At 40.1% G+C, this 24,071-nt stretch overlaps 1 protein-coding gene across 1 annotated transcript in view; it reads right to left on the bottom strand.

Annotated features, from left to right (window-relative positions):
• SKOR2 (SKI family transcriptional corepressor 2) overlaps positions 1-24,071 on the bottom strand; it is a 39,520-nt gene that overhangs the window by 1,433 nt on the left and 14,016 nt on the right. Inside the window, exons 4-7 of the mRNA XM_004266074.3 lie at positions 22,674-22,739; positions 22,195-22,293; positions 12,682-12,749; positions 4,212-4,277 (exon numbers count right to left, since the gene is read on the bottom strand). Coding sequence (XP_004266122.2) covers positions 4,215-4,277; positions 12,682-12,749; positions 22,195-22,293; positions 22,674-22,739 — 296 coding nt within the window. The 3' untranslated portion in view covers positions 4,212-4,214. The remainder of the gene's footprint in view (positions 1-4,211; positions 4,278-12,681; positions 12,750-22,194; positions 22,294-22,673; positions 22,740-24,071) is intronic.

The following is a 24,071-nucleotide window of genomic DNA, read 5'->3' as shown; positions in this document are numbered from 1 at the left end:
ACACTGTCATTCTCAACGGTGATTCTTGAAAGAACCTGGTTCTCTTTTGTTTGAGGACAGAGGCTAGAAATGGACATGCCCCCCCCACCCCCCATCTTTGATCATTACAAAAGGAAGACACAGAATGTTCAATTACAATCCCTCCACACCCCTTTAAGAACTTTTTCTTGCTATTGTTTTCGTAGCAATTATCCCAGAATTAAAATAAAAATAACAAAATAAAAATAACAGGAGTTTACCAAAGAGTTAGATATTGTTAGGATAGGGGAAAAAATGATACTTTCAAACTCTCTAGGAGGATGCTAAGTAGCAATTAGTGATGAAGAAAATGAAGACCTAAGGCAAAAAGTAGGTGGGTTACACCCTCAGGTGTTATATAGGGTTTTATATGAACAGATTTTAATAAAAGCAGCCCCTTTGTGAGAGACAATCTGGCAGAAGACTGGCACGCAAGGGTGAGAGTCAAAATTTAGAGCTGGCAGAGACTTTGATCAGGTTTGGCCATCCACGGTTCATAGATAAGAGTAAGCCTCGAGGAGATTAAATGATATTACTTCAGATGACAAAGGGAAGTAGTGTCAGATTTAGAAGCCAGACTCCCAAAACCAGCCCAATGATCCTAGAAAGACAGAGAAGGGGCTTAGAGTCAAATAGACCTGTATTGAAGCCTGGCTTTGTCACTTTCGAGCTAAGTGACCTCACTGATCCTCTGCATTCTCATGTATAAAATGGAGATAATAATAGGATCAACCTTATAGACTTGTAAAGATCAAAAGAGAGAACGTGGCAGCCTAACCCAGTATCTGGCATGGGTAGTGCTCAATGAATGACGGTTAGTATTATTTCCAGCTTGTTCAGCAGGTTTCTGTATGACTATGAATGAGCCATATCCTATGATTCACTTTCCACTTAAGTAAAATGATTGAGTTCTCTGTGAAAGACCTAAGTCTGTGAAAGACCTAAGTATTTCACAGGGATGACGTTTGCATCATGTTAAAAGGAGCTTGGGGCAAAAAGAATGTAAAGTAATATTAAACTGGTGTTAATATCATGACATTTTTATTTGGGGTGCAGATTTCACACAGATTATCGGAGCGTCTGTGTAGGAACTGGGGCACGTTAATGAGCAAAGGTAAGAAGACCGTCAGGAGTAATTCCGGTGTTCAAAACAGTTCCAGATGAAAGGATAATACACATAGCATTTTGAAATATTTTTTCCAATCACTTCCATTGTACTCGTGAGCTCACGATAAAGCAAATATGCAGAGCAGTGCAACATCTAATCTACAAGGGCTTCTTTTAGAAGGTAGTTTGAAGATAAATAAAATAAACTACAGTTTACACAGCTGGTAGCTAAACAAATAGAATTCATTGCCCCAAAGGGGACTTCAACTAGGTTGAAGAAATGTTTAGATAAATCCATGGATGACGGATCTTTAAGGAGTTCTTAAGGGAAAGTTAAGAGTTATTCAGTGTCATGCCTGAAGTTTGAGGTTGGTGTTGTTAAGAACAACAATTTGGCTCTTCTAACAGAATTGCACTGTTAGCCCCCTGGTATGGGTGGACTTTTATTTTGATTCAACATGGAATTTCTTGTGTCCTAACGTAGGGCAAAAATGATTTGTAGAGCAGTGATATGTGGCAATACTTCCTCAGCTTATTAAGTGGATTGCCTGTGGTTTTGAAAAGCTTCCTCCTCTTAACAGTCATATTGGAATTCACTGGGTGGCAAGAACACAGCACACTACCTTAAGGGTCACTCTTGCATAAGACATTAATGTATCAGTCCCTAATTTGGAAACCTGTGGTCACTCAGCAAGACAGAACTTGTTTCTCTCCCTTGGTGTAATGATTTTTATTTTGTCATCTCTCTTGGGGTAGTTCCTTGCAGGCTTGGCATGTTGAGAATCGAATACTGCCTCTAACAATATGGTTGTGATTCTCTGCTTGGCTGATTTAGCTCAGCATTTAAGTAACCACTAATCTTCTGAAAGCACCAGGGTCTACTTAGAGCAATCCCTGTTGTCTGCAAGGATGGAAACAAAATCAGCATGGAGGAAGCATTAGTTACTAAACACAAATCAATCTTTTTTTTTTTTTTTTTCCCACCTCACTGTACACTATGTCACCATCAAAGGTGTGGTTTCTGGGCAGTAAGTCTTCATTTTGTAGGTGCAAGAGCAGCTCATGTCTGACAAGCAGAGAAGATGAGTCAGGGAAGTGGAAGGGTAGAAAGAGAGTTTATTGAAGTTCCTAAGTATGAATCAAACTACATTCTAATGGATGAATCACAGACGTGGAGTGAAAGAAGCCAGATACAAGAGAATGTTCTATAAAATGTCCTTTACTAAAGTTCAAAAACGGGTAAAACCAATCTTTTGTAACTGGGTAGGGGCACAAGGTAGCTATCTGGGTGCTAGAAACCTAAGCAAGTTCACTGAGCTCTGATGTGTTGACTTCATGACTTGACGATTTATAGGCTTTGGAGAATGTGTGTTATATTTCAATAAGAAGGTTACTTAAAAAAACACATCCCAATATATACTTTTTGATTTGAAAGAAAAGTAGTTTGACATTTTCAAACTTTTATACATATGGGTTTGTCAGCGTTAACTTGGATGATTTTTGCTTTGATTACCTTGATATGCTGTGTTAAGGTTTATTAGACTCTGAATGTTCTAAAACTATTCATTTCACACTGCTGGGAAAAATCTGGTCTACAATGATGAGAAAGAAATCACCAAAGTCAAGTTCAGACGTAAGAAAAATACTTGAAGATATAGAATGAAACCAAACTCACAGGTCCATTTGTGCATGACTTCATGGAGATGGAAACAGAATGACATTATCTGAGCATCCCAAAACAGAATGACTTACCATCTGAGCAACTCTGTTGCTAAACATCTGCTCACAGAAGACAGAAAGTCCCTATTTAAGGAGCAAGCAGGCACTGCTGTTAAAATCAGGAGCCCTAGAATCTCTTCCTGGCTTTGTAACAGAGACATAAAACATCACATCTCTCTTCACTGTACCTTGGTTCCCTGTGCGTAAAATTAAGGGAAAGCATATGAATGAGAGACTGTCTTGGAAAGAGTTTTGAGCTCCTAATGAAATGTGACATACATATAACTGTTTCAGAAAAATACTGAAGATTATCACCAATAAAGATAATGGCAAGAAGTAGAACTGTCATGTGCACATGGTAGAGGAGGCTTGTGATATGCAGAAAAGAGGCATGAAGGAAAGAAAAGGAACCATGAACCTGCATTGCACAGAGTATTTTTGGCCAGTCAATTCTATTGAATTGAAAATATGTTCCAGAGGGAAGGAGTGGGAAGAATCACTCTGATGGGAACAAATACAACTGATAAATGACCACAATCCTAGTTAGCCATGAGCACTTATAAATATCACCTCTGACATCTGAGTTTTTCCCTGATTTAGCAGTTCCAACTGCTAGGTCATCCTAATGTACTGTTAGAGAAACAACAATATCCTAGTTTTTGCATTCCTTCAATTCTAACAATTATTTATATCTTCTGCCATATCATCAAAAAGGTGCTTTTGAAATGTTTAGGTATATTCTGAATATAGTCATTGAATTTTTACTGTCTCCTTTTCCTTAGGAGTCCAGAATATTTGTCTTTTAAATTGCTGCCAGGTATGTGACATTGGATCTGGCTTCAGCTGTAGAGAAACAAGGATTGTTTTAGGGAAGGAATGAATGACTAATTCTGCAGCAGAAGTTCTCGAAGGTCTATGTCACACGCAGTTATTCACAGGACCATCTGTCAGTAATTCACTGAAAGTCGGGTTTCAGGAAGACATTTTGGAAGCAAAGGAGAGACAGAGAAGAAAAACATAATAAGCATGGCTTCTGACACTCCAGTTTCCTTCAGAGGACCAGGAATCAGGGTGTCAGGAGGAACTGGAAAGAGTAGAAAACCTTAAAACAAAATGAAGATCACATCTACAAGACTGAACTGAGAATTTCCTTAGTTTTAGAAATTTTCCACAGAATTTAGAAGACGCACTTAGCCATTTATTTAGGAAGCCCCATGCCTAGAATGAAGTTCAACAGTGTATCAGCTTAAACACAGGATGCAACATCATCAATGCCCTGGGCTATTTCAAGTACATCAGTAAAGAACACAGCCGAGCAATAACAATTCAGAGAGTTAAGGAAAATCTGTTTCCTCTGATGAGCTCACCTTTTAGCTTTTGCTGAGATGCGCACCTAGCTTTTCTTTCCTGATCAAGCTTGCTGCATAGGGAATCTGTAAGATAAAAACAAGCAAAACTATCCAGGTGAGCAAAATTTGGAGACATGTATAATGGAGACCCTTCATTGTGCCTAAATTTGAATGCTGGTGAATCTGCCCTGAGGACAAAAGGTCTCCATCTGCCCGGCAGTATGGGGCTTCTGGGGTATAGCATGTCTAAGGCCTGTTAAAAAGCATATGAGGACAGGACAGGTGATCACACTAGGTTGTTGCTACAGCTAGTCTCTGAGGTTCCTATGTGACATTTCACTGCACTTAATAATTTGCACTTAATAATATGGTACTTATTTTTATTTATGTATGAAAATTAAGTTATAACATATGTCCAAGGTCACAAAACAAGAATGTGATTACAAACTAGTTCAATGTAATTTTTCATTTAATTAGAGTGAGGAAATATGCTATCATTATAAATCACAAATAAGATTAACTAAACACAAACTATTACTCTGGGTAATTTCCCAATAACTACTAAGAAGCATCAGAAATAATTGCACTGAATGGAAAATATGACCCTTGAGAATTCTACCTGGATAAACTTGAAAAGTACTTTTCAATAGTGGGGTTTTGAATGAAAGTCTATCGCATTTGATATGCTACTTTTCATTAGAAAATTCAAATTGTTGAAACTGGACTACATGTATTATTTAGATTTGCCTCTCTACTAACCCTAGTCATGCTACTTACCTTCATCATTATAAGGCTAAATTCAGGACTCTAATGATATAAATCTGTTTTACATTTAAAGAAATATTCAGCCTTCTAGAATGTAACATGAACTATGGCTGATATTATATAAAAGCAGTGAAGGAAAGAAAATTATAGTCATTCAAGTAGGTAATATTTTGAATACTGTTATATACATTCCCCATATCCCCAGCATATTTATGTTTTGCTCTCCTGATCTACCAGTCCATAAACATGAACCTTTATTAATGGGAAGGAACTACAAATCTATAGTGATGCTTGTGGCTAAGACTAGCTGGACCATTTTGCCATAATAACTGGTTAGCTGAATCAAACAAGTCTTTTTTTAAAAAATTAATTTATTTATTTTTGGCTGCGTTGGGTCTTCATTGCTGCGTACAGGCTTTCTCTAGTTGTGGCGAGTGGGGGCTACTCTTTGTTGCAGTGCGCGGGCTTCTCATTGCGGTGGCTTCTCTTGTTGCAGAGCACAGGCTCTAGGCGCGTGGGCTTCGGTAATTGTGGCACGCGGGCTCAGTAGTTGTAGCTCACAGGCTCTAGAGCGCAGGTTCAGTAGTTGTGGTGCACGGGCTTAGTTGCTCCGTGGCATGTGGGATCTTCCTGGCCCAGGGCTCGCACCCCTATCCCCTGCATTGGCAGGTGGATTCTTAACTACTGTGCCACCAGGGAAGCCCTCAAACAGTCTTTTTAATGAAAAAAAGAGAGAAGACTAAAATAACCACCTCACTATCTTGATACACAGCCACAACATGGATGTATATGATAGAGACATATCTGATAAAGGCCATAATAGCAGCACCGAAATTAATGGTTCATATAGGACCATAAATAGTTGTGTCCTAATCTCATACTTAGGACGAGAGCTGAGATTAGCTAGATAACTATGACAAGAAGAGTTACACAGGGACCTAGTCTAGTTACCTCTTCTTTCCACTCTGGGTTATGCTACACCTGCTATTAACCGAGACATACTTGAATCCTGATTTTCCATTATGGTGTATGAAACAATATGCCGAAACACATGGATCACCTCTTTCTTTAGATGCATGATGTCAGAGAGCTTTGAATGGAATTCTATTATTTAGGATAACAAGTAGAAATGATGTAAACCTTGGGGTATAAGGATTACCTAATAAAATGTATTTGTGTCACTCTCGCATTTAGAAAGCATTCTCAACATCAAGATTAGATGCCACGAAGATTTAGTAAGTGTCTGTTCTGTGCCAGGCACTGCACGAGGTAAGTTAATATCACCTTGCGCCACCTCATCAAAGTCAGTAAACTACTCATCCTAACCCAAAGAAAACTGCCTGAAGGGCACTGCTTTCAGATCTAAGTCTGAATGCCTTTTTCTTTTTTTCAGAAACAACAATGTAGCATTTCATTAAGATGGGAAGCTGATAAGGAAATTTAAGGAAAGGACTCAGGAAAAAAAGGACATTTCCAAATAAGCACATTTGATCCCCAAATCTCCAGACTGAAATTTAAATCTGTGCGAAGAATTATTAATCTCAGGTTGTGAGCTGAGAGTCATTAATTCCAAGTCTTAAGTCATGAATGTTTAATAAAGAATATATTAGCATATGGCCCGACAGTTCATGGAAACTATCCTATTTCATTGATTCTAAGATGCAGTTTTTTCCCTCACATTTTAACACTTCTGAAGTTGGATGTACTATAATTGATGGTATCTGAGAATAATAGTTGGAAACTTCTTTTCTTATGATACATCAAGTAATGGGCACTTTTATGATTGATGGTGCTTCAGGTTCTATACTCCCCAACTGGGGGAGCTCAGGATCTTAGAGGCTCCATTAAAGATAATTAGGCCATGTAAATCTCCTGTAATAGAACTTATAAAAGCTTTCTTTTCATTCTGACTAGCTTGGAAATCACCAAGATTGGCATGGACAAACCCCCTCAAAGTTGCTATATAACTTCTAAATCACCTAGTCGGCTCTAGTCTATCAAAAGTATTGAGATTTTACCAAAAAAGATAATTTCCTAGATTGTGCCAAGAGAGTTAGCCTGAGCTCAGACATTAAGGTGGGTCAACATCTCAAAAGGAGAAAGACGAGAAAAAGGATATATAATTAAGAAACGAGTCATTGCATTGTCAAGATGCAAGGCAATAGATCAATAATTGGAAAAGGACCCACTGTAGTCAAAGTCTGTCTCCTGGAGAATCTTAAGGCAGCTTCCAAGGAAGTTCAGACTTACATCAAGTCCTCTGCTTGTTACATATTTAGTCATAAAATCAAAATCTTCTAGGGGCCCAGGGATCTTTTTCTAAAAATAAAGTGCTCTATCTACCTTTTAAAAATATGTAAAACATATTTTTAAAAACTCCCTGTGTTCAGATGGTAGAAATCTGGGCAAGTTCCCATCCTAATGAATACTGGAGATCCTCCAAGAAAAGACCACACTGAAGAGCTGTACCCTTGCCCAAGGGGGAGCACTCCTCCAGAAACGATAAAGACCTGTCACTGCTCCTTTCCCGGCAAGGAAGCACAGTGCTCACACCATCAGAAAGTTGTAAACTGACTTTTTACAAGTCCACGGTGAACGAAACATTAGTACTAAATCTATTGGTTGAACATTAATTTTAATTGAGGCTTTAATGAGGAACTTTGAGACTGGTTCCCTCTGGCTGCGTGTGACTGCAGTGTTCTGGAAGAACAGCAGAGGGCACTTCAAGACTAGCATATTTTAAAAGCACTTTTTCTCAATCTACGTGCCCCTTGGTAGCGATCCAGCAAGTTCAAAGTATGTGAATCTGGGTCTAGCCATTTATCATGCGTTTTCTGTTGCAGCTTCACAGTGTCCTTCAAGAACTATGACTAATGTCTTCAACAACTATGTCTTCAACTGTGACATGCCTCCAACAAACCTACGGTAGTAGCTTATACATACATGTACTTGCTTTAAAAAATTGTTGCCAAATTAGCAATAAAAAATTGAAAAAAGTTTATCAAGGCATCACAGTAGTCTCGGCTCATGTTGTAAACTACATTATATTCCAGTCCTTGGAAAAACTTTAATCAAAAGGCTGTACACGTTATAGATGTAGAAAACAAACTTACGGTTACCAGGGGATAAGGGGGGAGGGAAAAATTGGGAGATTGGAATTGATATATACACACTACTATATATAAAATAGATAACTAATATAGCACAGGGAACTCTACTCAATATTCTGTAATGGTCTATATGGGAAAAGAATCTAAAAAAGAGTGGATATATGTATATGTATAACTGACTCACTTTGCTGTACACTTGAAACTAACACAACATCGTAAATCAACTATACTCTAATAACAATCTTTTAAGAATGGTTATACACTTAGTAAAATGCCTTCACTTTCTTCTTTAAAATTTTTTTAAAAATTGGAATATAATTTACATATAACATTGTAATGGTTTCTTCACCTTCTTCTCAATCCTAAGGGATGATGGTTTTGTTTTAAAAATTGAACTTTTTTCCTAGAACCAGAGCTCACTTGTGAATGAGAAATCTTTTGCTCTTTATTATACTAAACACTAACACCTTCATGAACGTGCTAAATTCTAAAACCTTTGTATTTGGTTCATATTGAGAGGAACATATTTCTTCGCTTGTATAAGTAAATCTGATTTGGTAATAACAACATTTTAAGCACTTGAAAACCCAGAGCAGAGGTGGGGGACCATAACACAAACTGTGATAAAGACTGTAAAACTCTCATTTTAAACTGTTTGTAAAAAAAATATTAGCTTGTGGCCCATGTATATGTGTTAAATAAACTGCATATGCTTTAAATCTCACATTAGATAAATGCACATTTATTTATAAACACACAAAGAGAGTCAATCATTTGAGTCTATAGTCATCACAACTTTGCATTTAACAAACTGTAAAAGGAAGCAATGGTGTAGAAATTAGTCAGCGGAGAATCTAAAAATGCAGGAACCAAAGAAATTCATAAGTTTTCTTTCTATGGCAATGATACCCAAGATGCTTTCGATATCATCTTGAATAAGAACACTGTGCAACAGCATAGGATAAATGCATTGTGGATCTATGGGAATTGTTACAAGATATGATGGTTTTAATATATTTGAATTCTCCATGACTGCAGAGTGGGTTTTTATTTCATCTAAAGGAAAAGATGCCTATTCTGTAAGCAAATGACTATTCTGTAATACATGCTTTGTAAACTTTAAATATAAAATAATTTAAACATAAAAGAATAAAATAATTTTTGGTGAATTGTTCTGTTCTCAAGGAGCAAAGCATGTAACTATATTTACTGGTGAATTAGAGCATTCAACTAAAAATATTGAGAAAGTCAATAATTGTGATACCTAGCAACTTCTTGATAATATTTAGGTATAATTTTCTAAAGACATTTTTCTCCAGTTACTTTAGCAAATACAACAAGCTGAATAAGGGACAGGATAAGTTTCTGTTCAAGTAAACTTGAGTTTGCTGCCTCAGTTCTAAAGCAGATGGTATAGTGTGAACACAGGTCCTTCCCGCACAAATATATCTCTAGCCACCAGGGCTCAAATAGTTCCACTAATAGAGGTACTACTTTGAGAAGGGGCATGCCATTAAATTGATTACTTGTATTGGCACAGCATTTTATGTTTACATGTGCATTTCATGTTTATTAAACACTTGTGCCTTATCATATCCCTATCAGGGTACTAGGTTGGACCTTATAACAGGTCCCTTTGGTCTAGAAACTGATAAAATGAACTATACAGGATGAATCTTGAACTCAAGTTTGCAGACCTTAAAGCTTGTATCTGTTAGTCACAAGGACAGTGCTGTAATACATAAGGTCCCAGTAATTCACTACTATGCCTTCTTTTAGTAGTTTTGGTAGTAGTTCCCCAGCACACAAAAAAAATTTGAGGAAATCAGGACCAAGCCAGGACAATTTGGAAAAGAATTAAGAGGATTGCTACATGACAGTATCAGCGTTGGGTCAGGGGGCGTCCATGGGTGGTGGTTAATTCAACAAATGTCTACTGATCCCTATTTGATGTTAGACACCATGCTAGGTGTTGAAGGTAGCACGAAGACCCGGGCATCTAAGGATAGGGGACACAAAAGAAGGGGAAGAAGCGGAAGGGACAAATCATGTGTATTTCACAATTTTCATGTTGGTAGTCTGGATGTACTTTTGTGGATTTCAGGAATTATATTGTACCTACAAGGCTGGGGGAAAACATTCCAGCTCCTCCCAAAGAATTTAATTTGCAACCAGGAAAATTTACTATCTAGAGGAATATGAATTAATAACACTTGTCTAGATAAATAAATACATAATGATAAAATATTTTGCAATACAATGTAATCAAGATATTTTGTAATACCAATTTGTATCTTCCATGTACCAAATATCTCAAAAGACAGGAGATATTTTTTCTTTTATTAATACTGCCTGCTTATTACATGGATGCAATATCATCTCCTCTTTTACTAAAGAAGCCAAATGTCAAAGAAAATTAAGACATTAAAATTACATAACTGGCCTTAAATAACTGGCACTGAAATAATTATTTAGTTTACTTTCCTAACGCCCCTTTTGCTACGCTCATCACCACCCAGCAGTCACACACTTTTGGTTGCATGTGTGGTAGTTTTTGTTTTAAGAGTCTGAAAATGATATCCTATGTAAAATAAGTAAGGTCTTAAAATTTTGTATCCTTCTATCTCTGATCCTATCTTTACATTCTTCCTTTGGACAAATAAAACAATACGTAAATTCACAGCAAGTAATGAGCAGCTCTTATTATCTAGGTATCAAAAGCTGAGAAGAGTGGATACTTTTTTTTTTAACCCCTGTGGGGGATTAGTTTTCAATTGATTAAGAAAATCCTTCTGTTCCCCAGTGAAGTTAGGTGCAAATAAAACCAACACAAGCAAAACCAAAACAAGAAGAAAGATCCTGTTTAAGAGGGTCTTATGTTGAGGTGGTTTTCAGAACTGAGAGTTGTTGACCAGCACTTGAGATCCAGGAAAACCTCAGAAGGAGGGTTAAAGTTAGAAGCAGTACTTTTAATAGAGCCCCTAGAATGGGGGAAAACATCATGAAATACAAGGCTGCTTTCAAAATGACTCTCAGCAATCTCCATTAATGCAAGCATGATTTCTCCCATGCAGAAAGGAAACATCAATAACCATCTTCCTTAAATAATCCTGACAGAAAGCTAGATGCCTGGCTCTCTAGACAAGACAGGCGGGTCTGCATAGATACATGCTTTGTGGCATAAGGATAACGTGGACAAGCTCAGAAACACCAAGCAACCCAAATTATAATAATCATGCTGTGAAGAACACTAAGGATCAATGTATGTCTTTACCCAGGTGATTAAAAATATCTTATAGGGGCTTCCCTGGTGGCGCAGTGGTTGAGAGTCCGCCTGCCGATGCAGGGGACACAGGTTCGTGCCCCGGTCCAGGAGGATCCCACATGCCGCAGAGCGGCTAGGCCCGTGAGCCATGGCCGCTGAGTCTGTGCATCCGGAGCCTGTGCTCCCCAATGGGAGAGGCCACAACAGTGAGAGGCCCGCGTACCGCAAAAAAAAAAAAAAAAAAAATCTTATAAATGGACTTCTCTTGTGGCGCAGTGGTTAAGAATCCGCCTGCCAATGCAGGGGACACGAGTTTGAGCCCTGGTCAGGGAAGATCCCACGTGCCGCGGAGCAACTAAGCCCGTGCACCACAACTACCGAGCCTGCTCTCTAGAGTCCGTGCATCACAACTACTGAGCCCGTGTGCCACAACTACTGAAGCCCGTGCGCCTAGAGCCCATGCTCCCCAACAAAGAGAAGCCACTGCAAGGAGAAGCCTGGCACCACAACAAAGAGTAACCCTCGCTCGCCGCAACTAGAGAAAGCCCGTGCACAGCAACGAAGACCCTACGCAGCCGCAAATAAATAAATAAATAAATAATCTTACAAAAACTAAGCAGAAATTATTTCCCCATTGTACTCATGAAAATGAGGAAGCTTGGGAGACTGCTTTCAAAGCACTAATAAATAATACCAGATGTATCTGCATGGGGACAAAGGGTGAGGAATTCAGGGAAAAGAAAAAAAAAACTCAAAAAACGAAAAACATAAAACCTCACAACATTTATTTATCAGACATTTTCCTGTTTCCCTGTTTCTGTATAAATAGATCTTTGTCAGTGTCCACTTTCAGACATGATTAGGATAGAGTAACACACTTCATTTGGAAATAATTCGTTTCTTTTCATCGTCGTTCAAGTGAATTTAATTGATTAATTGTATTTATACTAAGTTCTATTGACAGCAGAGGGCCTGCTCAGGTCTGGGTGGTGGAAGGAGGGGGAAGACAAAGACAATGGCCCTTCCCTGAGCTTCTGGTGCAGCCCAGCGCTGTGTTCGGAAGTCTGCACAGTGGAAGACAATGCAGGTACCTCTGGTTCACCCTCAGAGACAATGTACACATCTGTCTATTAACACATGGTAGGTAGTTACATTTAGAGGAAATGTACTGACACATCTGTGTATCCTGCATCTAAGTAAATCTCTTGGCAATTAGCATCTAAACCAGCAGAGAGTGAAGTGGACCAAAGGATTTCAAGGCAAAAACACAAACAGTTTCATACATATTGGGTGGTTTGAAAACAAACCCATCACCTTGCATTTATTTTTAAGTAGAAATGCATCTTACAATTTGTAACTGTTGCACCATTTCTTCTCGGTAGGCTAGTTCCCTTTTCATTTGATCCTGAAAATTATCTGGTAGGAGTGAGAAACAGAGAAATAGATTAATTAAAGTGCAAAATCTACTATTGGTATATTTAGTAAAAATATTACTGACAGTCCCATAGAACTGCCCCCCCCCGCCCTTTGGTATTTTTAAAAGTAAACACTATAGTTGTTTGAAGAGATGTTTTCTTCAAGAATGTGATTTAATCAGAATAGACGGTAAATCCTGAGAGGCAAAGGTCTATCTCTTATATTTCACAATATCGCATAGCCCATCTAGTATAATTCCTTGCACATGATAACTACTCGGGAATGTCGAGGGCAAGCATGTTCTCTAGTCTTTGAACACTTGAGCCAGTCACAGTACTGAGAGCTTCCACTGTCTTCAGAAGTCTAGTGCTAGTGACAGGGTGAAGTTCAGACAAAGCCCATCATAGGAAACGTGGACCCTTGTGCACGCGAACCCTTGGGTGATAAGACGTAGGTCTGTTAGATGTGCCTGCCTGGCTTCACTGCAGCTCATCTCACGTCTAAGAGAGTGAGTGATAAATGAATTCTGACTGGACTCTCCCAACCTGCAAACTCTCCCACCTGGTAGCAGCCTTATCTTACGTCCTCCTTGGGCCTATGTGGTTCTACAGACCTTGCCTCAATCTGAGAAGGAAGGAACTTTAAGACATATTGTGCAAAATATCTTTGCCATTCTACATATTGATCATTTTTATTGTATTTCCAGAAAGGAATGACTTCTTAATGTGCATCTTGTTCTTTCATCTTCTCCACTGATCTTTTTTAAAGTGTGGACTTGGCTAACTTCAGCTTTTTCTGCTTTAAATGAGAAATTAACATGATTTCATATGAATCTGTGGTGGATGGTGAGGGCAGTGGCTTGAAGAAACCAGAAACTCTGTCATCATCTCTTCTCTTCCTTTCATCTCTACAGCCAACTGGTGTGTGAGTCCTGTATATTCTACCTCCATCCTCTCCTCTCTTTGCCATTGTTACCTCCCAAATGCAGACACCTCTTCCCTGAAAAGTTTCCCACCTGACAATCTGGCCTCCAAATCCCTTTCATTCTCCTGCTTAAAACTCCGTGAGGGTTTCCCATCGCTTTCAAGGTAATAAACCCTTTACCACTCATGAGATTCTGGATACTCAGAAACTAAAAACATTGTTCTTTTTATTTTTTAATTTTTATTTATTTATTTTTTTGCTGTATGCGGGCCTCTCACTGTTGTGGCCTCTCCCGTTGCAGAGCATAGGCTCCAGACATGCAGGCTCAGCGGCCATGGCTCACGTTCCAGCCGCTCCGCGCCATGTGGGATCTTCCCGGACCGGGGCACGAACCCGTATCCCCTGCATCGGCAGGCGGACTCTCAACCACCGCGCCACCAGGGAAGCCCTATTTTTTTGATCTATCTTTCTACACTATGTGAATTCCTTCCCCAACCTCAAGCATGTATTTTTAATTAATTAATTTTAAAAAGACCTTTTTAAAAGAGCAGCTTTAGGTTCACAACAAAATTAAGAAGGTACAGAGAGTTCCCATATACACTCTGTGCCTCCCCCCACGCACACAGCCTCCCCCATTATCAACATCACTCACCAGGATTTGTTTCCACGGATAAACCTACATTGACACCTCATTATCGCCCGAAGTCCATAGTTTACCTTAGGATTCACTCTTAGTGTTGGACATTCTATGGGTTTGGACAAATATATAATAACATATGTCTATCATCACAATATCATACAGAGTATTTTCACTTCCCTGAAATCCTCTGGGCTCTGCTGATTCATTCCTCCCCTCCACTCCACCCCTAGCAGTCATTGATATTTTTACTGTCTCCATAGTTTTGCCTTTTATAATATACATGTTTTTAAGAAGACCCATTTCCTACTCTCACCTCAGAATTTGATGTGAAAGTTACTGTAATAGAGGTAAGCCTGTGGTGCTATGCAAGGGTCAAGGAAGGAGCCCTTGGGTTCCCTTGGAGGATTAAGCAGGAGGAAAAGCTTGAGGAGGTGTGATCAGGTTCTTTGCTAAGATGTGGAGGCTGGAGTAGGGAACAGCAGGTGGCTCAGCTTGTTGCAGCAAAGGGGGTAGAAAAAGCTCCTTCCACCACATCACCCACCAAACCACTCTCCAGTCCACACATGCATTGCACTCCCAGCCACTCTGTGTTTGCCACTGCTGTGGCCTGGCCCTTACAGCACACATCTCCCTTTTCTTTCAAGTCCAGCTCAAACGTTCTGTCTTCTGAAATGTTCTCTCCAATTCTCCTGCCCTCTCCTGCCAGAATTATCCACATTTCTCTTGTACTCCTCCAGCACTCTGTACAGACCTCTGTTAATGCATCCATAATCTGTACTATGATTAGTGGTTATACATCTGTCTCTCAGTGAAACAGTGAGGACAGGAAGATACGTTTTAGACACTTTAAAAATTTCCAAAGCCCACCACAGGGCCTGGCACACAGCAGGGGCTCGTTAATGAATGAGGAATGAATAGAAGAATGAAGTACCCACCAGAAGGTCTGGATTCTGCCTTGGACAGTAATTACCCCCCTCTGGAGGCTCAGACCCTCATCTGAACAAACAAGGGTGTGGAACGATGCACTCTGTAAGTGCATCTACTGCTTTAAGATTTGATGACAAGGTAAACTGCTTGCTCTACTGCTTTAAGATTTGATGACAAGGTAAACTGATTTGGTTGGGCTCCACACACCCAGTTCTGTCTTTCCTGTGTTGGAAAATGGGGAGCGGGTGATTTTGACTTATACTGATGAAAATTAGAAGTCAGGTACTGTATGAGGGGCTGGCACACACCTGCCACCTCAGGATGCTCTGGAGGTGGGTCAAAGCCCATAGGCTGGGTACCTGGCAACAGGAGTCAGTGCCCCGCAAACTGCCCTGGTTCCAGTGCCCTTGGCCCTGTACCTGAGCCAGAATACCTTCAGAAGATCAGTGTGTTTTCCAGACCCCAGAGCTCATCCCAAGCAGGTCTCCCTCTGTGAAGGAGAGATCTGCCCTCTGAACCTCAGCAGCTTCCTCTGTCCCTCTCGGGCTCCGCAGTGCCTCTGATCAGGGTGATGCTGAGGTGGGTGGGAGATGAAGGGCTGCCTGAAGCTGGCTGTGGCACCTCCCTGGCAGCCCAGGAGAGCCTGATGTTGGAGAAGGAAATAGCTAAGGGTAATTTGGAGCGGAGTGATGATAACTAGTCCTTACTTAATTCATGCTCGTTGCTCTGTGATGGCTCACAGTACAATTCTTTAAGTTAAAGTGAAAAAAAAAATGAAGCTGTTAAAGTGCCAGAAAAATGGTGAATATTTTTGTAAAATTGGAGTGAGGAAGGGCATCAAAGACAAAAAGCAAACAGGAAAGACTTACAGATTTGATTAGATAAAAAGTTAAAACTTTGGTATGACAATAAACACAAAACACCATAGTCAACATTTCAAAATGGACAGAAACAAAAGAATATTTGCAACATGACGAAGAATTAATATTTTAGTATATAAAGAGCTCACATAAACCAGGAGAAAATGAACATGTCAAAAGAAATACGGGGAGAGGATACGCGGGCATTCACAAAACATACAAATGGATGACAGACATGTGCAAAGTGTTCAATATCCCTAGCAATGAGAGAAAAGGATATAATACAAGGAACCACTTTTTCCATTTAAGTTAGCAAAGATCTAAAGAAAAGATGATACGTGGTGTTCCAAGGATGGAAGTATAAATTAGTACAACCTTTCTGGAAAGCAACATAAAATTATGTATCAAGAGCTTTGAAAAGTTCATACGCTAACAGAAATTCTTTTAGGAGTTTATCCTAGGGAGATGATCATGGATTTGTACAAAGATTCAGTAACAACGATGCCTAAAACTTGGATAAACTTTAATGTCCAATGTAAGAGTGCATTTATAGACTGCTAGGTAGTCTTGAAAAGAAGCTCATGTTAAGTGAAAAAAAGGAGGGTAAAAACTGGTGTGTATAATATTTCATTTTGTTTAAAAATGGTTTAATATGCACTAGAAAGGCTGAAACTCCAAAATGTTAACATTGGTTTCCTCTAGGTGACAGGATTATGGGTGATTTTTATTTTCTTTCCTTTATATTTCTGTATATTTAAACTTTTCTACAGCAAGCATGTGTATAACTTTAGAGATATAAAGATTGTTAATTGGCGAGAGAAAAAACAAACTAAAAGTTTTGCTATGTTCTAAGGTTGATGAAGACACAATTTAAGTGGAGATGAAAACATCAGTAAGCTGTTTACTCTAATGAGAATCACTTGAAACCCAGCTATTTTTGGAAGACGATAGCATAAAAGGAGGTGGCAGAGAAAAGCACTGAAGGCTGTGCTCTGCAAACGTGGACAGTTTGAAAAGCCAAAGAGTTTTTCAAACAGCAACAAAAAGTATCCAGCCTACATACCTGGCACTAGAAATTAGAAGAGAACTCAGATGGTAGATCTAGTTCCCCTGGTAGAGCCTACTCATCAAGCAATAGGCTTTGGGGCTTATTTCATTTACATGGTCTTTATTTTGTTATCACTGCTTTTAAACAACGACAGAGACTTTTGATCTGTACCATGTTTTAGAATCCCCATCCCTGCTTCTCCAGAGGATGCTACAACAAAGAGAGAGGAAGGAAGGACGGAAACCACTGAACACAGAATGAATCTAGTAACAGCCACAGGTGAAAGATGGGACAGCCATATTCAGGTAGATGAAATGTAGTTTGTTTTTAATAAGAAGTAACCTTAAAAGTAACTTGGAAAAGAAATATTTTATAAAAATCTAAGACGATGACATGATCAAAATCTACCAGTTAAGTTTTTCACAAAACCCCAGCCATTAGTAGGTCTTCCCTGTTGTAAACCACTGGCCTTTCCACTTGGTTCTCTCAAATGCCATGAATTTGTCATCATACCTGCAAATCCAAGGACTCAACTCATGAGTCCTTGCTAATCTCCTTTATCAGTGATCCAATCTCATCTTCATTGTCAGTTTTAACCTCTTCGAATATGACTCCAATATTTATATCAACCATTGATTGAGAGTACGTCATGTTCCCACAATTTGCTGCATGGGCAGCAACAGAAGACTCTTTCCTGAAATTATTTACAACACTGTCGGGTAGAGGGTGAAACAATCAGAGAGGAGTGAACACAAAACACACATGGAACTAGAAATAAACACAGGAGGACTTCAGCACAGAGTGCAAACTGCAAGAGTGGGAAGGCTTCCTGGAGGTGGCAGAGCTTGAGTTGTGTCCCAAATGATGGGGAGTACCTAGACAAGGGAGGCATTTGGACTAGAGAAACTCAGGGTGCAGAGGTGGAAAGTGAGGGGCGAGGGCGGTCCGCAGGGTAAGTGGAACTGAGTAGGGGGAGAAGTGGTAATAAGCCTGGGTGGGCCGATTATGGAGGACTGTAAAAGCCAGTCAGGAGTTAGATGAGACGCGATACGGTCAGCAATAGGGAATCACTACAGTGAGTGGAAGACGTGGTGCCAAAGGTAGATTTTTAGGGAGGCAGGGCTAATAGCAGTGAGCAGAAAGGGCTGGAGTGGGGAAGGGAGGTGAGGACCCAGGGCACCCGGCGGCAGCGACACAGGAGAGGGAGAGGGTGAGGGCCTTCTCCATTCGTGGCCTCATCCAGCAACCCTTTGGCAGGTCCCAGTCAGGCCTAGGCTCTGAAGTTATACTGATGGCCAGTGGCAAGAGAGTAAAATGAATGAAAAATGACAGCAAAGGCCTGAATACTGTAATAAAGGAAGGTGCAGGGTGTTGGAGGAGCCGGGAGGAAGGAGAGCTTCACTAGGGAAGGCAGACACAATGTGATGGCTGAAATGACTTCTGGATTTGCAGCCGCAAAAATGATCAGACCAGGGCTTCCCTGGTGGCGCAGTGGTTGAGAGTCCACCTGCCGATGCAGGGGACACGGGTTCATGCCCTGGTCCAGGAGGATCCCACATGCTGCAGAGCAGCTGGGCCTGTGAGCCATGGCCGCTGGGCCTGCGCGTCCGGAGCCTGTGCTCCGCAACGGGAGAGGCCACAACAGTGAGAGGCCCGCGTACCGCAAAAACAAAAACAAAAACAGAAACAAAAAAAATGATCAGACCAGTCCTTAGTGGGAGAGCTCAGAATGGTGGCATCTTGGGGGCAGGGTCTCCAACCGTTTACTCCTGTCCAATTAAACATGACTGTCATTGCAGGATGTGGGGCCAGCTGTCCTACTGTCACCTCAGTGACCTCAATAAAGGTGGAGCTCCTCGTCATCCATTTCCTCCAAACTCTTACTTCTACCCAGTCTAGATTACATTTCTCCCACCTTCCCTCAGGATCCCCTCCTGAGCTCTCTTCTCATGTTCTACCCAGGTGGTCAACTAAACGGATTGTCTCGTATCAAAGTAAGTTTCACTGCCTGTTTCAGCCTCTATAACTACAGCCCAGGAAAGCTCTAGAAGTTCTGATTTCTAATATCAGCTGGTTTACAATAAAGCCCCTGCAGGAATGTACATATTACCCTTGAAATGGTAACAGTAGCAGCAACGCACATTACCATGGATCAGTCACTAGTCACCACGCGAAACACTTTATACATTTAATCCTCTCTGCAACGCCACGAGATGGGTAGTAGTATTGTTCTACGGTTGAAAAGGGGGTTAGGTAACTTGCCTAAGGTTACTCAGTGGGGGAGTCAGTGTCCAAACCTGGAGACCCCGCTACTAGCCGCCAGGCTCTCTGCTGCCTCCACCTGAAGGGTAAATGTCTGCTTGCTCTGCGGTGTCCGCTCCTTTCCTCCTCCCTGCATTTCCCCATCAGAGTCTTGCAGCTCTGGAAGCCTCTGTCCAGCAAGTGGAGAGACTTGCTTGTGCTTCCTCCTCCTCCCAACCTCTGCCTACAGAGTACAGAGGCCTGCTTTCTCCCCTCCGCCTCTTCCACTTTCCCCCCTCCCCCACCTCCTCCTGCCTCTCATCTTTATCCTCACTATTCTGTGCCACAGGTCATCCCTCACTCCCAAAGCACAACAAGAGAAGCTCAGAAGTTTGGACCCATTCTAGACATGCTTTTCGAGAGCCTGATGCTAAGTTTCCTCTTCCTCCCCCTGCTTCGTCATGACCGTCACCATCACTGCTGATGTCATCGAGCACTTATCCTGTGCTAGGGATGTGCTCAGACCTTCACGTGGATCCAAGCATTTGGTCCTCATCTTCCTGTGGGACAGGAATTATCCGGCCCCCTTTACAGTTTCCAAGGTCCTACAGCCATGAGGTAGCAGAGCCACAAAGTATCTCAGGGTATTTTGAGCCTGGCTTCCTAACTGTCACAGGTGATAGCTTAGCTTAGGTCCCCAGTGCTCTAAGTGAACCGGGTTTGAAGTGTTGTGACTGTGAGTCCACCTCCTAGTAAAAAGCTCTTGCTGGGATTCCTCTCTGCTTCCTTCTGATGGCGGCTTTACAAAGTTCCGTCCTCCCCTTTCCATCTGAGTGCATCTAAATCTGTCTGCCAGCCTCACGGCCTCTCACATTTAGTTAACAAGCACGTAATGTGCATTTGCTATTTTCACTGGTGTGAAATTAACTGCCCTTTGGTGGTGTGTCTAAACCACGCATTATTCAAACTTGGGCACCAATTCCTTGGTCGGTGGAGTACGCTGTAGATAAAAATGGGCAAAACTTTTCTGTTGTTGTTTAATTGAAGTGTTTCACATACGTGGCCATCACAGAGGATTCATTTTAATTCACACCAGGAGGATGAGTGATGGGTCTGAATGGAACCTGGACAGTTGTACTACAACATCCTAACTTTTTAAAAAACAGAAACATGTACATGTTGTATGGTAGAGTAATTAGTAAGAAAATGTATAAATTACTTAATTCCTTAAAATGATGATTAGTTTTTATTAACAGGATAAATTATGGCTACATGGGTTTCACATGGAGTTAGGTGGATACTTTGGGGATTCAGTGGGATTTGGACTCACTCTACTGGATCTGCAAACTCAATAATTAGATAAACATCAGCTTAGAAGGGACACAAATCACTCAGTGTCTGCTCATCGCTGCAAGGAACTGTGCAGTCTTTTTTAAGATGGGGTTTTAGAAATGAGAGAATCCTGGATCCCTTGGAAGCACCTGTTTTTCAAGGTTTCAAAGATATTTTTAATATGTTTCTCTTTTTCTTGAAGCTACAAATGTAATGATGATCCCAACATACTATCAAAAGCTACTGGCCATTCTCCTCCCTTCCATCTTATTCTAAGCCTCAGCAGGCATTCTCCAAATTCAAAATACTGAAGCATCATGAGCTCCAAACCTCCCTTGCGGATACTGACAGATCACAAACTTGACCGACCCTATCGCTCCTTGGGGCCAGAACTCTCTTCCATCATGAGTCCTCTTCATTCTTATCCCTGCTAAGCAGTCTGGTGGAACTTAGTTTGACATGTTACCAGGAACCCAGTACTATTCAAAAATGTTACCCGAGAGGGCATGTCTTTCAGTTTGTGCTGATGATTACATTTGAGAAGCTCTGGCGAGTGCAGACCTTTGTGCTCATACTATTAAAATTGTCACAATTACTGAAAAATCTTTTTCTGGATGTTTGCCTATGGCTCTACCACAGGAATTAGCAACATGAGTTTTGTGATGCCTGGATTAAAAAACAAAGGGCACTGACATTCTAAAAAAGTGTCCCTGAAAAAAATTAATATTAAATGTATATAATTCAAAATATGACTAAATGAGACTCCAAAAAGCTTGAAAAACACTACTGTGGTGTATTTGTCCAAATGTGATTCAGAACACGACAGGTGAATTTTAGAAATCTGGACACCTATCGTAGGTCTTTCTGAAATTCTAGGACTCTGGGAGTAGAGACAATAGTTTTTATGCCACAGTTTCTCTGCCACCAAATTTGGAATGAAATTTTATTACTAAATATGTATGGAGAATCCCCAACTACTAAAATTGTACTAATTTTAATTAATAAAATATGTGTACATTGAATTGTTAAATTTTAAATCTTCATGTCTCAAGCACCAGGCAGCTCTCTAGAACTATCTGAGAATAAGAATTAACTTTTCTTTTGTTTTTCCTACCTTAGAGAAAAAAAACCTGAGTAATTCTTTTGTTTTAAAAAATATTAATATTTCTGACTATTTAAATATATCTACATATTTAATGGTATATTTGCATACATGTTTTAAATGCGCACAATACATATGCACAGATACACATATACCAATAGAATAAAGACCAAAAGGTTCTTATAAGAAATTTTATCTGTCAGCTGATTCAAAGCATAAATAACAGGCTAAAATCTCCAAACACTTTGAGACCACCGGAAGACCCTGTGGTACTTTGTGTAATCACATAATATTTAGAAGCCTATCCTTATGCCTAATAATAGAAATGTCATCAAATATCATAAGGCAATGAAATAAAAGTGATTTCTTACTGAATACTGGGAAAGATGTATTTCCTTTTAACACCTGGAATTCTTGTTCTAGTCGTCTCCGCAAATCTATTTGTTCAAATAAAACCTTCTGAAGTTCTTCTAATAAAGAAAAAAAGAAGAGTCACTTTACTAATCTTTACAAATGACTCTCCAGAGGACTGTTACATATGGCAAGTTATTATTATAAGACAAAATATTTTACCAGTTTAAAAAGGGTCGCATAGACATGGGATAGATTTTGTGCAGAAATCCATGAATATAAATCAATGTAATGTATTATTTTAAAGGATTATTTTACAGTGTCATGTATTGATTGATATGTATGCATTAATCTCAATTATATCCACCCCGTGGTCCATATATTATTCATGTGTTGCTTGTCACGCTTAAAATATAGTGTAGAACAAAAATATCCTCCTATTATCTCTTCAGTCTTTTAAAGCTAAGAGAAGTTCTACAGAATTAAAACTTTTCTTTACCTTTCCCCATATTTTCTACATCCTTTCTGAGTGAATGAGGTGAATTTGTCTCTTGCGTGTGTTCACCTTTTAAAAAAAAAGGAGAAAAAAATATTAGTTTTGTGTAGGCTATTTTCTGCAAGTTGTTATTTTCACTTTCTATTAATATCTACAAAAGAGTTTTTTTAATATAACTTCAAGGTGGAAGTCCTCGGGGCCAAACGTTGTCCTCATTTACTCGTGTATCATTCCCCTGAACCATGGAGGGGAGTGACAGAAAATGAGGGCCGAGTCCACCTAGACTGTGACGACAGCTCCATGAAAGCAGACTCCTGACGTCAGCCTCCCTCCCAGCCCCTACCACTGCCCAGCCTTTACAACCAAGCTAACTGCTAGAAGGGCAAAAGAGGAGGTTGAACAGCTGACATTTCTGGGAGAAATCTGATCAGACTCCCTCTCTTTCCAGAGGTGAAGAAGCCTGATTTTATTGGGAAGGCACCCAAGACCATGGAAACAGAAGCCTCCAGCCTTCTTGGGCCACCAAAATGTGGGGTGGTGAAAAAGAAGTGAGAGGAGGCTTTAGCTGTCCCTGGGAGAGAAGTTATGAGGCTGCAGTGGTTTCCTAATAATTGATAGCTTTTTAAAAAAGAAATCAACCGAAAAGAAAGAAGTGAAATAAGTTATGTTACTTTGTAATAGTCATACGCTTGCTGATGATAGTTTCTTAACTACTTGTCTTCAAACAGTATAAACTGTATTGTGGATAGAAGTTAGGTTGCTGTTCTTACCTATTTTGCTTCTGTGCTAACTAGAATGATGACAAGCTAAGAAAATGTATATATCTACAGTCATAAATTGAGTCTATATAATCCAGAAAACATAAACAAAGCAAAGAAATGCAACCATTCTGCTATCAGAATTAAAAAAGGTTTCAACTTGTTATCTGCAATTACCCACATAATTTAATTAAGCTTTCCGTTTTCATCTATAGAGATATGGCAGTGCAGACAAAGGTGCTCTGAGAAGGTTTCCTCCATCCCCCTCCCCTGCCCCCGAGGTTAGCTCTTCCATGTCCTTGGTGCCGTTTGCTTCCAGCCTTCTGCACCTACTAGGCAGGCTACCTGGAGGCAGGACTCTGTCTTTTCTGCATGGCCAGTGCCTTGCACAGTGCTAGACACATACTCATATTCAATAAAGTGTCTTCAGCTGTCACTGAAAGGGGCCCTAGGAGGTCGCAAATTCTAAATCATAGCACAAGTTAGATGCATCGTTTCAATTCTGTTCTCATATCTTTTCATTTCCCTTCCTCAGCAAGAAATGGAGTGAAATGGTCCCAGGCACTTCCAGGAATACCGGGGAATTTCATTGTCAAGGGAAAAATTTCTGCAAAGAGGGAAACAGAATTTCTTCCCAAAGTGG

This window comes from Orcinus orca, chromosome 15 (genome assembly GCF_937001465.1).
Source record: "Orcinus orca chromosome 15, mOrcOrc1.1, whole genome shotgun sequence".
Classification (NCBI taxonomy): Eukaryota; Metazoa; Chordata; class Mammalia; order Artiodactyla; family Delphinidae; genus Orcinus; species Orcinus orca.
The sequence above is the reverse complement of the archived record's forward strand: the minus strand, read 5'-3'. Positions and strand labels throughout refer to the sequence as shown.